A 15,172-nucleotide genomic window follows, 5' to 3' on the forward strand; every position below is an offset into this window, starting at 1 on the left:
TGGCTGTTCACACTGAACAGCCAATCACAGCGATCGCCGACGGGGGGGCGGCATCGCAGCCCCCCCTGGGCATGCACGGACATGTCTGCTGTCAGGGACAGCAGACATGTTGAAACTGTCACCGCGTCTATAGACGCGGTGACAGTTACAAGCCATGACGTACATTTACGCCATGTGTCGGGAAGTACTTCCCGACCTTGACGTAAATGTACGTCAATTGTCGGGAAGGGGTTAAGATACCTTGATTTAAATGACCCCAGAGCGCTGTGTGCTTCTGCCAACTCCCATCGCCGGACCTGCTTGCTGCTGTCAGACCCAGTTTGCAGGGAGCTTCTGTGTCAAGTGCAATTTTCACTGAATTAGGCAGCAGTCATTCCTGAGAGCGGTGGAAGGAAAATAACTCTGATCTGAGCAATCGCTGCAGGCAATTACGTGCGCAAACAGTAAAGGTTGATGTACAGAGGCACTGGCTGCTCAGCCCGATAAAGCTTATGTCTGCAGATAGCATCACTTGCTCTTAGGTCCTGTGATCAGATGAAGAGATACAGGGGAATATGGCGGCGTCGGATTTTGGGGTCTGTTTAGTAAACGGCAGAAAAGGCTTTTCTGTAGCAAGACAGCTGGAGCAGGCGATTCTTCTGTTTACTCCATATTTATATAGATCTGTTCAGAGTTATCAGTGATATCTCATCCGTGTAGTTATTGCAGCCCCCATAGGTTTTATTGTGGACAGTTGGAAGCCTTTATGCAACTCTAATATTAAAGGAAAATCAGTCCGACCTGGGTTTAAACGTCCAGGAAAAAACATAGCGTTTGGGGATTTTCCACTTTCAGACACACAAATAACCAAATCCTGGGTTTGTGCATGCTCTTACCTTGTTTTACACTAAACATTTAACCCGGGTTTTTCCTGGGTCGGCCCCTTTCACACTGGTCAGTCTCGCAATCTACTCTGTCATAAGAAATGGACAGTTTTTTGGCACACAGAGATGAGGTCATGTAAAGTGGGTGGTGACTGCACACTGCATTGCATTAACAATATGCAATAAGTTACTACTGCCTCAGGAATTTGCTTGTGGATTTCCTCCTCCCCTATAACTGCCAGCAGCTCTCTGATCTACTCCTCCTTCCAGTGGGCTCTACAGTCTCTTCTGCATATTTTGATGACCTCAGACATCATCCAATCAGAAGACCCACACGCTCAGCCAATCAGCCAGTGCCTTGCCATCTCATCTAATCATCGGCGGTTTACCTTGACCAGGCTCAAAAAACCCGGGTTGCCCCCTTTCAGGCAGCGGGCAGCCCGGGAAAAACCCTGGTAATTAGCTGGGTCGAATTTCTGGAATTTTCAACCCAGGTTGACCGTTTCAGACAGAAAATATGACCTGGAGGGACACAGCTCTTGCTGGAAAATTACTGGGTTGTTTTGTCTGTCTGATACCCCTTTCAGACATACAGTATGACCTGGCAATTACCCAGCATTTAGAGTGCAGGGTCATTTTGCCAGGAGCAGCCTGATCCCTTTCACACTGAACAGCAAATTACTGGGTTAAAAATATCAACCCAATAATTTGTTGAATGACACAGGTATTTCTTCTGTGTGAAAGGGTCATCCCGGGTCGTAAAACCATGGTTCCTTGACCCTGGTATATTCATGAGTCGGAGACCCAGGATTTACGAACTGGGTTGACCCTTTCACATAGAAAAAAGGACCTGTTTTGAATGAAAAATTACCGGGCCGAACTGCTTCACCCGGTAATTTTGTGAAAGGGGTATGAAAGAGGGTATAAATGAATGGGATGTAATACACAACCTGTCCCTGCCTTGGGGTTCTTGGGGCATCGTTCTTACATAATCACTTCATACTGTAGATCAGGCCAACAAGAGCAAAGCTGGACAATGCAGAAGAGAGAATATCACAATATTAACAATGATCAATAGTATAGGAAACATGTTTATCTGTAAATGGTCATCACCTTTAAAATGTCAAGGATTCACCCTCTACACCCAGTAAGTCAAATAAAGAAGCACAATTTAGGTCCTACACGCAGGTCCCTCCTTCCCGAGGCCTGACCAACAGTCAAGAGAATGTTTTTTCATTTGGCAGAAACTCCTGCACCACAGGAAGATATGGCATAATAATTGCAGGGATTGCCTCCTACCTCTTGTTGAGTTCTCTGAATAGTCTTCTCTCGGACCGGCCACGGCTTTGCGTTTCATAAGCTCCTCCGCATTGGTGACGCTCCATGTGTGGTTATTGTGAGATGAAGAGTATTCCAGGTCACAGTGGGATTCAAAATTACAGTCAAAATCTGCAACGGTGAAAAAGAAAAAATGAAGTGAAATAAATGAATACGAGTTGCCTACATATGATGACCTCTGCTACAGAACAACCTTCCAGATTAATTTTTAGTTATTTTAAAACTTAATGTAAGTGTGTCCATGAGATGGAACACATCAAACTAGAGCCATGTGTGGGGCCACTGGCTTACAGAAAGCTACTCTAATGCTGGGTACACACCAGGACGACTAGGGCCCGACCCCCACCATCTAGATCCAATTCCGATCAATTGGATGTAGATTGTGTGCTGATTGGGCCCTTTTCTGACCTGGTGTGGACCGATACCGATCCGATGCGCGGTCCCGCGGGTCGGTCGGTCGTTATTGAGATCCTACCTGCTGCAGGTAGGATCTCAATGACGACCATACAGCCGGGTGCGGGTCGCCATCGGATCGGACCCGCTCACGGTGCACATCGTGAGCGGGTCGTGCCCCCCCGCGTCACCGTGAGCGTGTCGGACGAGACACTGACGACCCGCTCACGATGTGCATCGTTAGCGGGTCGTCCTGGTGTGTACCCTACATTAGCAGTGAAGGCATCTCAGCAGGTTCAGAAGGTCCAGGCTGTGGTGACTGTTTGAGAGGTGAGTAGGAAATGAGTGTGTTCCTGCTTCTCTATAGTCTTTACCAAGCAATGGAGACCACACAGAGTGCATTGGAGACTATAATACCTCTGGGCCATACTGTTGCATTAGAACTGAGAAATGATGAAGAATATCTCACTATGGCTATAATGAGAATTAGCAGTATATAGTGGGTAGTCTTCTCTAAAGACATTAAGGAGCTATGAACCCATAGTGGAGGCGTTCTGTTCATTCAAGTTTTAGGCTGACAGTTCTTAGGTTGACCACTATTGGTCAACAGGCAATTGACACATGAAAAAGGTTGACAAGCTTTCGATCGACAGGGTCAAAAGGTCGACATGCTAGAGGTTGACATGTTTTTTTTGTGTGTCGATGTCGACGTAGTTTAATACAGACACAGTATAAGTGTACCGCATATTAGCTATTACATGAACAATAAGGTAGTCAGCTATAGTTCGCTAACAGGGTAGTTAAATTATTGATCCAAGGCTGTGTCGGAGTATCCATCTTTATAAAACATGACATCATCGCTTTTCATTTATTCACAGGTTCGTTCAAGATTGAACTGCCACTTTAGCAATTATTGCAGAATGACCCAATAACTATAATTTCTTATCAATAGATTTTGCGGTGATAATACCAATGACAAAAAAAAAAAAAAAAAATGTCCCAGTAAAATGTCCAATTAACACCTAAAAAGAGTGTTCCTTTCCTGAAAGAGACGTGACTTGTGATAATGAACTGCAGGGGTATATTACATCACACAGAATAGAGGGACCCATACTGTAAATCATGAATCAATCAATTGGATTTTGCAGATTTTGCATATGACTGTTCACTGCTTCCAACCAAACCAGATTTGGTAAATCAAGTTGTCCAACATTTGAATACCAATCAGGGCTGTAGATGGCAAGTGTATGGCAACCATAGTATCAGCCTGTTTGCAGACCGTTACTAGCAGCAACGGCTCCTATGTTTGAGGAGGAGAGGGGTAACTGGTGCTCCGGACCTGCATGTGCAAATCCTGGCTTCTGTGGACTCCATTGGCTGCAGTCCCCCAAAGCTGAATAGGGCTGATGATCAGACAAGGAGTGGCTTCTTACAGGAAGCCAGGTCTCTGCTTATCTCTGCCCGGTCTGGCAGTCCTGGAAGGAGTAAGCACCTCCCAATGGGACTGGCTCTCCTGCAGGTGACTGGCAGATAGGACTTCCAATAGGAAGTCCTACAAATCCAGTATTCACTTTCTAAATGTCTATGCCTTTTACTTTTTACTCCTTTAAATATCAGGATAGAGAGAGTTGCCACAATTGCCTGGTATCAGACCGTGAAAATTAAATTAAGAAACTGCAAAGAAATTGATACATTTGTTTAATAAACTTTTCAAATGTGCACTGTTCTGCGGGCGGTGCGGCATCCTTGTCAGAAGGTCACAGCGTGATTGTGTTAGCGTAGGACAATGGATCGGAATCCATTACCTCCAAATGCGTTTTTCTCAATTATAACCGAGGGCTTCTTAACCCCTGTATCTATCGGCAATCACTGGTGCCTGAAATAACGTCCATTTCTAAATAAAAATCAGTCTATTAATGGGCTGATTAATGATTCATATCTGTCTTGTGCTATTAAGCCAGCAGAGTTTTGGTTTTAATTATATTGACAATATAATGAATTTAGAGATAATAGCTTTGGGAGTGTTTAACTCAACAATGGTAATACGTAATCCATTACCAAACAGTGGCTGTACAAAAAGCAGACCAGGCTCTGTAAAATAACATTTGGAATGTTAAAGACCGATTGTACAAACATATTACAAGCGTTTCATTTTATAATAGTTTACGGAGAGACGAGGTTGGACACAAAATGCTTACAGCCCCTCTTTGGATCAAGCCTCTTATCCCATACTAATGTGTGATACACCAATACATTTACATAAAGACATTATTGAGATGAATGAACATAGGGCAGAAGTGGGAGCTGCTATGTCAATATCCATAACTAGAGATGAGCATGCCCCCCCCCCCCCATTCTGGATTTGGTATTTCTCACCTTGTTTGTGTTTTGGTTTGGGCAAGCCCCCAGCCCATCCTACCTCTGTTTTGATTTGAATTAAAATTGGTCAATAACATGTTCTAAAAAGTCCAGCTGCTTTAGTTTTAAGTTAGTAGGGAGGCATCATATCCTTTTCCAAGATGGCTGCTATTTGGCTTTCTGCTAATGCAAATGACACCTTTTTGTCACTGTGTCTTTTAGCTTTCAGAGACCTTGCAATATCCTGAGGTTTGCTGCTGCCAAGCATACACTGCTAGTGATTGTATATGTGCTGCTACCCTCAAACATCACCAACTAGTGCTCTGTATGTCCAGCTCAAGCTCCATCCTGAAGATGAGTGTATGTAACAGTGAGTACGGCTATATACAAACCTATACTGCTCAATAAACTACACTGGTTAAGAACTGTGCTGTTTGGCAACATTGGATCCGCTGGCTTATACAATTACTCTGCCAGCGACGGACTGGGCCTCCAAATCGGCCCTGGCATTTGTGCACGCGTGCTACCTTTGTTGCGCATGCCGGGGACATGTGTGCGCACACATGCACCGCTCATGCGCGTGCTGCCTCTCCCGGCTTGCAGGAGAGAGGGGAATAGAGGCGTATAATGCCCCCCTCTCTCCTGGACCCCAGTGGCGCACAGAGAGAGTCGCCGGACCCGCCGTGAGTCCAGTGGCTCTCTCTGTGCGCTGAACGGGAGGCGGAGTCTCATTCTTGCACGAAGAAATCGGCCCACCTGGCCATTGTCCCCTCTGGCATTTGCCAGAAGTACTCAGATGGCCAGTCCGGCCCTGTACTCTGCTATTACCATCGCCAAAAGTACATACCTGTATTCAACAGTATTTCTATTTCTTTGTAAAATGATGCAAGGCTTCTAATTGTATGCTTTTAGGGAGACAATGAAGCTGATACTGTAGGGGCGGTGTACATGGCACTGGCCACCCCCACATCAACAAAAGCTCAACAGTCATAAGGTGAGCCATGCGCGGGTTCACGCTCACCGTATGATCGAATGATTTTTTTCATCTGTTTCCGCCCCCTTTCCACCCCTCCTGGAGATAGGTCCAGAAATGAAAAGCTAATTAAATGTCCATGGATATCTGGTTAAATTTGATTATATTATGTATGACGGGGTGTAGATCATTAGGTCTCCAGCATGTTGGTGGACAGTCATGGGGAAATTTGACAGTCAAAGGGTCGACACAGGGTTTTTCACAATTTTTTTGTCCCGAATTTCGACACAGTCGACATGGACACTGAAACATAGCACCGCGTCTCCTCGCATGGCTCACTGCACTCGCCATGCTTCGGGAACGGTGCCTTGCTACGATTGGCACACTATCTTATTCTCCCACCACGCCCTAGTGGATGGTAGGGCATGAAATGCCGCCTGTCGGCACATGTCGGCTAAAAAAAAAGTGAAAAACCCCATGTCGACCTTTTGACTGTCGACCTTCACCATGTCGACATAATGCTTGTGTCGACCTAATGACCCTGTTGACCTAACCCATGTCGACCTTCATTCATGCCAACCTTCCTGCATGACAACCTTCCTGCATGTCGACTAATGGTGTTGACCTAATGACTGTGGACCCAATGCTTGTAGACCTAATGACCGTATCCCGTATGATTGTATTGAAATCACTATAAGTGCAGCTACTGCGGTAGGAGTTTCAATAAAAAAAAATCCTCTTGTATCTATTGTACATTAAATCAATTTAAACTCTCTGCTGTGGTATTTAACTTTAATGACAAAGAACATTAGGAAAACATACAATTAACGTCCCAATTTAACATGCAATAAAACGTCCCAATTAGAACAATAGTACAATAGTGGTATAATATATATTCAACTTTTTAACAGCAACGCCTATTGTAGTATTTATTTTTAGCAAAAAAGAGGAACAACGAGAACAAAAAGATGGCAATGTGCACGTACATTATTCATGTGAAACCCCTAAAGATATGTTATAAGATGTGCATTGTGTACCTGTAACCAAATTCTGTAGGAACTGCACTCCCTCATGGCCCCATGTCATGCGCATGAGAGACAACCTCATCCTAATGGTTATGTGAACCTCTGAGTTGCTTTGGCAATGGAGGTAATGGAGCCCTGAGGATCCGGGTAATGTAGCTCTGAGGGTCCGGGTAATGTAGCTCTGAGGATCCGGGTAATGGAGCTCTGAGGGCCCGGGTAATGTAGCTCTGAGGGTCCGGGTAATGTAGCTCTGAGGGTTCGGGTAATGGAGCTCTGAGGGTCCGGGTAATGTAGTTCTGAGGATCAGGTTAATGGAGCTCCTAAGGATCCGGGTAATGGAGCTCTGAGGGTCCGGGTAATGTATATTTGAGGATCCAGGTAATGGAGCCCTGAGGATCCGGGTAATGGAGCCCTGAGGGTCCGGGTAATAGAGCTCTGAGGGTCCAGGTAATGGAGCTCTGAGGGTCCGGGTAATGGAGCTCTGAGGGTCAGGTTAATGGAGCCCTGAGGATCCGGGTAATGGAGCCCTGAGGATCCGGGTAATGGAGCCCTGAGGATCCGGGTAATGGAGCCCTGAGGATCCGGGTAACGGAGTACTGAGGTTCAGGTTACTGTAGCTCTGAGGATCTGGGTAGTGTAGGTCTGAGGATCCAGGTAGTGGAGCCCTGGGGATCCAGGTAATGGAGCAATGAGGATCAGGTTAATGGAGCTCTGAGAATCCAGGTAATGTATCTTTAAGGATCCAGGTAATGCAGCCCTGAGGATCTGGGTAATGGAGCCCTGAGGATCCGGGTAATGGAGCCCTGAGGATCCGGGTAACGGAGCCCTGAGGATCCGGGTAACGGAGTACTGAGGTTCAGGTTACTGTAGCTCTGAGGATCTGGGTAGTGTAGGTCTGAGGATCCAGGTAGTGGAGCCCTGGGGATCAGGTTAATGGAGCTCTGAGGGTCCAGGTAATGTAGGTCTGAGCATCAGGTTAATGGAGTTCTGAGAATCCAGGTAATGTATCTTTAAGGATCCAGGTAATGCAGCCCTGAGGATCTGGGTAATGGAGCACTGAGGATCAGAGTAATGTATCATTGAGGATCCGGGTAATGGAGCACTGAACATCAGGTTAATGGAGCCCTGAGGATCCGGGTAATGTAGCCCTGAGGATCTGGGTAACGGAGCTCTGAGGATCCAGGTAATGGAGCTCTGAGGGTCCGGGTAATGGAGCTCTGAGGGTCAGGTTAATGGAGCTCTGAGGATCCGGGTAATGTAGATTTGAGGATCCAGGTAATGGAGCCCTGAGGATCCGGGTAATGGAGCTCTGAGGGTCCGGGTAATGGAGCTCTGAGGGTCCAGGTAATGGAGCTCTGAGGGTCCGGGTAATGGAGCTCTGAGGGTCAGGTTAATGGAGCTCTGAGGATCCGGGTAATGGAGCTCTGAGGTCTGGGTAATGCAGCCATGAGGATCCGGGTAATGGAGCCCTGAGGATCCGGGTAATGGAGCCCTGAGGATCCGAGTAACGGAGTACTGAGGTTCAGGTTACTGTAGCTCTGAGGATCTGGGTAGTGTAGGTCTGAGGATCCAGGTAATGTAGGTCTGAGCATCAGGTTAATGGAGCTCTGAGAATCCAGGTAATGTATCTTTAAGGATCCAGGTAATGCAGCCCTGAGGATCTGAGTAATGGAGCACTGAGGATCAGAGTAATGTATCATTGAGGATCCGGGTAATGGAGCACTGAACATCAGGTTAATGGAGCCCTGAGGTTCCGGGTAATGTAGCCCTGAGGATCTGGGTAACGGAGCTCTGAGGATCCGGGTAGTGAAGGTCTGAGGATCCAGGTAGTGGAGCCCTGAGGATCTGGTTAACGGAGTACTGAGGTTCAGGTTACTGTAGCTCTGAGGATCCAGGTAGTGGAGCCCTGGGGATGAAGGTAATGGAGCAATGAGGATAAGGTTAATGGAGCTCTGAGGGTCCAGGTAATGGAGCTCTGAGGGTCCGGGTAATGGAGCTCTGAGGGTCAGGTTAATGGAGCCCTGAGGATCCGGGTAATGGAGCCCTGAGGATCCGGGTAATGGAGCCCTGAGGATCTGGGTAATGGAGCCCTGAGGATCTGGGTAATGGAGCCCTGAGGATCCTGGTAATGGAGCTCTGAGGGTCCAGGTAATGTAGGTCCAAGCATCAGGTTAACGGAGCTCTGAGAATCCAGGAAATGTATCTTTAAGGATCCAGGTAATGCAGCCCTGAGGATCTGGGTAATGGAGCACTGAGGATCAGAATAATGTATCTTTGAGTATCCGGGTAATGGAGCACTGAACATCAGGTTAATGGAGCCCTGAGGATCCGGATAATGGAGCCCTGAGGATCTGGGTAACGGAGCTCTGAGGATCTGGGTAGTGTAGGTCTGAGGATCCAGGTAGTGGAGCCCTGGGGATCCAGGTAATGGAGCAATGAGGATAAGGTTAATGGAGCTCTGAGGATCAGGGTTGTGTAGGTCTGAGGATCAAGGTAGTGGACCCTGAGGATTTGGGTAACGGAGCAATGAGGATCAGGTTAATGGAGCTCTGAGGATCCGGGTAGTGTAGGTCTGAGGATTCAGGTAGTGGAGCTCTGAGGATCCGGGTACTGGAGCTCTGAGGATCCAGGTAGTGTAGGTCTGAGGTAATGTAGCTCTGGGGATCTGGATAACGTAGCTCTGGGGATCTGGATAACGTAGCCCTGAGGATCCTGGTAATGGAGCTCTGAGTGTCCAGGTAATGTAGGTCCAAGCATCAGGTTAACGGAGCTCTGAGAATCCAGGTAATGTATCTTTAAGGATCCAGGTAATGCAGCCCTGAGGATCTGGGTAATGGAGCACTGAGGATCAGAATAATGGAGCTCTGAGGATCCGGGTAGTGTAGGTCTGAGGATTCAGGTAGTGGAGCTCTGAGGATCCGGGTACTGGAGCTCTGAGGATCCAGGTAGTGTAGGTCTGAGGTAATGTAGCTCTGGGGATCTGGATAACGTAGCTCTGGGGATCAGGGTAATGTAGCTCTGAGGGTCTGGGTAATGGAGCTCTGAGGATCCGGGTAATGGAGCCCTGAGGATCCGGGTAACATAGCTCTGGGGATCTGGATAACGTAGCTCTGGGGATCAGGGTAATGTAGCTATGAGGATCCATGTAATGGAGCTCTGATGATCCGGGTAACGTAGCTCTGGGGATCCAGGTAATGTATCTCTAGGGATCCGGGTAATGTAGCTCTAAGGATCCAGGTAATGATCTGTTAGGATGCAGCTCTATCGCTCATGTAACATGAGTTATGGGGCTCATTTTCCGGAGCCGATGTCAGTGTAGAGTTCGCCATATAACCCAGGCATCAGTAATGAGGCATAAAGATTTGAAGGCAGCGTTAACGATTTGCACGGATTGAAGAGTCGGCAGCGAGAACATCTCTAAATATCCCTTTCTTGCTTTGGGATCTTAAAAGAAAGAGGTGTATAGTATTAAAAATAATGTATTATAATTGAAAAAGGAAGTGCAAAAGGCAGCAAGTATATGAGGTAGAGAATTTGAATATTCTTATGAGGCTCGGGAGAGAGGTAACTATATGTCTGGGTTAATAGAGACGAATGTCTTGCAATAAGAGAAAATATAAAACGTATGTTTGAACTGCAGCTTAATCTGTCTTCTCTGAGCGGTAATGCAAAGTTTACATTGCCCGTGTCGCTCTCAGATACAGGCACCGGCAGAGAGAAGCGCTATCTAATTCTTAAACTATATGGAATGTAACTGGATACGATACGAACATAATCTTAATATAGTTAAAATTAGCAACACCCGTCTCTTAGAATTACACCAATGGCGCCACTGTAAAAGTGTGTTGATCACATTCTTATTACTTATTACTGGTTTATAATAAGTTGCTTTATATCACGTAACTACAAATTAAAAGAAGATGTATAAGTACCCAAGGAATTCTGGGTAGGGACATGCACAATACAGTTTTGTAGGTTCAAAATGGCCGCTGTTGGAGAAGACCAATCATTGTCCAGCAAAAGAAAGAGGGCCAATCACAGAGCAACAGCCACCATCACACCAACATAACCTTATAGGTATGTGGATGATAGGTTGACAGTCAATCAGTTGACATGATATGGTTTCCATGCATATGGTGGACATGGTCAAGAAGTCTACATGGTAAAATGATCAGTAAAAAACATGATTTTTTTAAAAACGTTTTCATATTTTAGCATCCATGTGGATTCCGATTGGGAACGGTAAAGTGTTCTGAGCACAGCGGTATGGGATCCGGAAGCATGGTGAGCGAATCAAGCTATGTGAGGGGACACGGTACACTAATTTGGGGTCCATGTGTTGAAATGTAAAAATTTACAACACAATTATATGATGTTGACCTTTGTGTGTCAACCATGTCCACATCAACTTTTTGCTTATGTTGAGCTTTTGTCTATGCCGACCTTGAGCCTGTTGACCTATTGTGGTCAATCTAGACACTGGTGACCTAATAACTGTACACTCTATGATCCAATCCCCCTTATAAATGTACAAGGGTGTTTTACTAAGTAGAGTAACAAGATCTCTCACAAGTATAATGTTCACTATTACATTCTAATTCCAGCCAGGCCATTAGACTGCCCCTCGTATCAGTCATACTGTCCCACAGACGGAGCGCCTCTGATTATTGCGGGTCCTGGTGATTCTATTGCCAACCGCCAGGACCCGCCATCAGACAGAAGGGGGAGCACACAAGACATGCACATGCGACCCGTTCCATCACAGACCATCGCCGCCTCCTCGCCGATCCCCTGTCGCTGGCCGCAGCCCCCCGCACCCTCCACCCTAGCCCCGCATGTCTCCCTGAAGCAGAAACAGACAGGAATTCCGCTCCCCGCCACGAGTGATGGGGACGCACGTGCATGTGAGACGCTCACACGTTCCCGTCAGATGGAGCGCCTCTCCGCCGGCTCTCACCAGCGCGGGGAATCAGCCGGCTGAGAGGCGCTCCATCTGTAATATCAGCTTTAAGATGGCGGAAACACAGTCATACATTGAGATGCGTCGTGTGATCAGATATCTGTGTCCAGAGTACATCAGTAGCTGGAATTCATCATCAACTAGGTCATTGTCGTTGAGGTTTTACGGTGATAGCGTCTGTCATGGAAACGTGGTGATGGTAATCCTAAATTAAGAGGAAAGTCCAGGAATAAAGCATTGTGTCCCTCCTGGAAATGATCTTGTTGGGATGTATGACTACAATACCAGGTTTTTGGAACACGCATTGCATCACAACGGATATTAAACAGGTTGTGATTTGAACCAGCTGGGTACACACAGAAAGATTTATCTGTCAAATCTGTCTGATGGGAACAAACATCTGGCAATGGAGCAAATGAAAATCTATTGTCTTGGATACATTTCTTATATCAAACAGCTTTAACCAATTTGTGTGAATGATTATTGTCTGTTTTTCAGCATTTGGGAGCAAATGTTTGATTGTCCTTTCTGTCTGATAAATCATTAGGTGTGTACCTAGCTTAAAGCCCCCCTACACAGGTCCGACTTCAAGTCGTAACCAGGTCTTCAAGTTGGACCTGGATTCCCTTCAACGTGCCCGTCAACCAGTAAGGGTTGCAAGTAAGGGGTACGGCGTGGTACGGAGTACCTGTAAGAAATATGTTGCAGGTACGCAGTACCACTTACCCCCTGACCCACTGTCAATTCTATTTTTATTTTAAGTCTAAATATAATACATCGGCATATCATCACCCAGTAACCAGTCAGGTCCTGCATATCATCACCCGGTAACCAGTCCGGTCCTGCATATCCTCAGCCGGTAACCAGTCCGATCCTGCATATCATCACCCGGTAACCAGTCCAGTCCTGCATATCCTCAGCCAATAAGCAGTCCGGTCCTGCATATCATCACCCAGTAACCAGCCCGGTCCTGCATATCATCACCGGTAACCAGTCCGGTCCTGCATATCATCACCCAGTAACCAGCCCGGTCCTGCATATCATCACCCGGTAACCAGTCCGATCCTGCATATCATCACCCAGTAAAATGTCCGGTCCTGCATATCATCACCCAGTAACCAGTCCAGTCCTGCATATCCTCAGCCAGTAAACAGTCCGGTCCTGCATATCATCACCCGGTAACCAGTCCAGTCCTGCATATCCTCAGCCAATAAGCAGCCCAGTCCTGCATATCCTCAGCCAATAAGTAGCTGGGTCCTGCATATCCTCATCCAATAAGCAGTCCAGTCCTGCATATCCTCAGCCAATAAGCAGTCCAGTCCTGCATATCCTCAGTCAATAAGCAGCCCGGTCCTGCATATCCTCAGCCAATAAGCAGCCCGGTCCTGCATATCCTCAGCCAATAAGCAGCCCGGTCCTGCATATCCTCAGCCAATAAGCAGCCCGGTCCTGCATATCCTCAGCCAATAAGCAGCCCGGTCCTGCATATCCTCAGTCAATAAGCAGCCCGGTCCTGCGTATCCTCAGCCAATAACCAGTCTGATCCTGCATATCCTCAGCCAAGAAACAGTCCGGCCCTACAGATCTCAAGCCAATAGCCCGTCCGTTCCAGCTGTAATCCTCAGCCAGTAACCAGCCCGGTCCAACAGCGTCTCTTCAGCCAGTAGCGAGTCTGGTTCAGGTATAATTTCTCAGCGGGTAACCAGTCCAGAACAGAGCCACTTGGTGGTTCTTTTCCTAAAATATACTGTATACCAATATCAGTTCTCACTGCAACCAAAGTCCTCTGCGAAAGAGCTACGTACAGCCTCCACAGTCATCACCTGGAGCGGGTAACACTGTGCATAAAACCGTGACATGTACTATGTAGAATAATAAGAACTAGGTGATTCATCGCTCCCTACGGGCGCTCTTCACACCGGCATGAGGGGCTGCGCCCCCTTAATTTGCGAACATTTGTATATGAGAAAGATGGTTAGAATTGTATGAAAGATGCCTGTATTGCAACTTGAGTTATAGGTGAAATGTGATAAATAGAGAGCATATGATTTGGAAGAGGGTGTGTATTGTTTTGTTTAATTAAAAAGCGGTTACAGAGTAAGATGCACATTGATAGTGTGGATGGTACAGTGACATTTGTGGGTGTGGGGGGCTGTGTGTGCGTGTTGTTTAGGTGTGTGTATAGTAGGGTGTTTTTGAGTCAGCGGCTCCCCACTGGCGGAGGTCACGACACAGGAAAACAGGAGGCTGGGTAGTGATAGGGGTGTGTGGGCATAAGGGGGACTAAAGAGGAGGGTGGGGGACACTGTGCAGCTTCTGCCAGTGGGTGAGGGTCCAGCGTGGCAGCACAGGAGTACAGGATGGTGGCCCTGAGTCAGTGTCTCCTCCTACTGGGGGGGGGGGTTGCCAGGAATCGCGGAAGGGGGGGGGGGGGCGCGGTGGGTTGCAGCGAATCGCGGGAGGGGGGGTCACGGGGGTTGCCGCGAATCGTGGGAGGTCGTGCGGGGGGAGGGGGGGTTTGCCGAGAATTGGGGGACAAAGGTCAACACATGTAAATGTTGACAAGAGTGTGGCACTTCATTGGTGTCCATGTCGACACATGAGAATGAATATGAAAACATTCAAAATTTGAAAAATAAATCTTCAAAAACTCATGTCAACCTTTTTCATTGTCGACCATAGCCATGTCAGTGTTTGGCTTGTGCCATTTAATCCTGGGGTTGCCGTGAATCGCGCGGGGGGGTGTCCGTGAATCGCGGGAGGGTGGGTCGGGGACGGACAGTGGTGCAGTGAATTGCGGGAGGGGGGGTCGCGGGGGATGGGTGCCGCGAATCGCGGGAGGGGGGGAGTTGGGGGGTCTGCGAATCGCGGAAGGGGGGTACGGGGGTGCAGCGAATTGCGGGAGGTGGGTCACGGGGGGTGGGTGCAGCGAATCGCGGGAGGGGGGGTCGCGGGGGCGGGGGGTTTGCTGCAAATCGTTGGAGGGGGGGGTCACGGGAGCGGGGGTTGCCGCGAATCATGGGAGGGGGGGGTCGCCGCGAATCACGGGAGGGGGGTCGCGAATCGCGGGGGTCGTGGGGGGGGGGGTGCCGCGAATCGCTGGAGGGGGGGGGTGCCGCGAATCGCCACAAGAAAACACAGAAAGGTCAACACATGTAAATGTTGACATAAGTGTGGCACTTCATTGGTGTCCATGTCGACACATGAGAATGAATATGAAAACATTCCAAAAATGGAAAATAAATCTTCAAAAACTCATGTC

The 15,172-nt window shown here is 47.7% G+C and overlaps 1 protein-coding gene and 1 long non-coding RNA gene across 4 annotated transcripts in view; one reads left to right on the forward strand and one right to left on the reverse strand.

Moving 5' to 3' along the window:
- The window catches only part of ALK (ALK receptor tyrosine kinase), a 601,111-nt gene that overhangs the window by 414,246 nt on the left and 171,693 nt on the right, over window positions 1-15,172 (reverse strand). For 2 of the 3 annotated variants that reach the window (XM_083175495.1, XM_083175496.1), the window contains exon 3: window positions 2,163-2,312. In XM_083175495.1, coding sequence (XP_083031621.1) covers window positions 2,163-2,312 — 150 coding nt within the window. Of the gene's footprint in view, window positions 1-2,162; window positions 2,313-15,172 lie in introns of those variants that run through there. The other variant, XM_083175497.1, reaches the window with a different exon arrangement.
- Window positions 1-15,172, forward strand: part of LOC146063264 (uncharacterized) — a 293,909-nt gene that overhangs the window by 263,697 nt on the left and 15,040 nt on the right. The window lies entirely within an intron of this gene.

Source organism: Crinia signifera, chromosome 3, assembly GCF_055691185.1.
Source record: "Crinia signifera chromosome 3, ASM5569118v1, whole genome shotgun sequence".
Classification (NCBI taxonomy): Eukaryota; Metazoa; Chordata; class Amphibia; order Anura; family Myobatrachidae; genus Crinia; species Crinia signifera.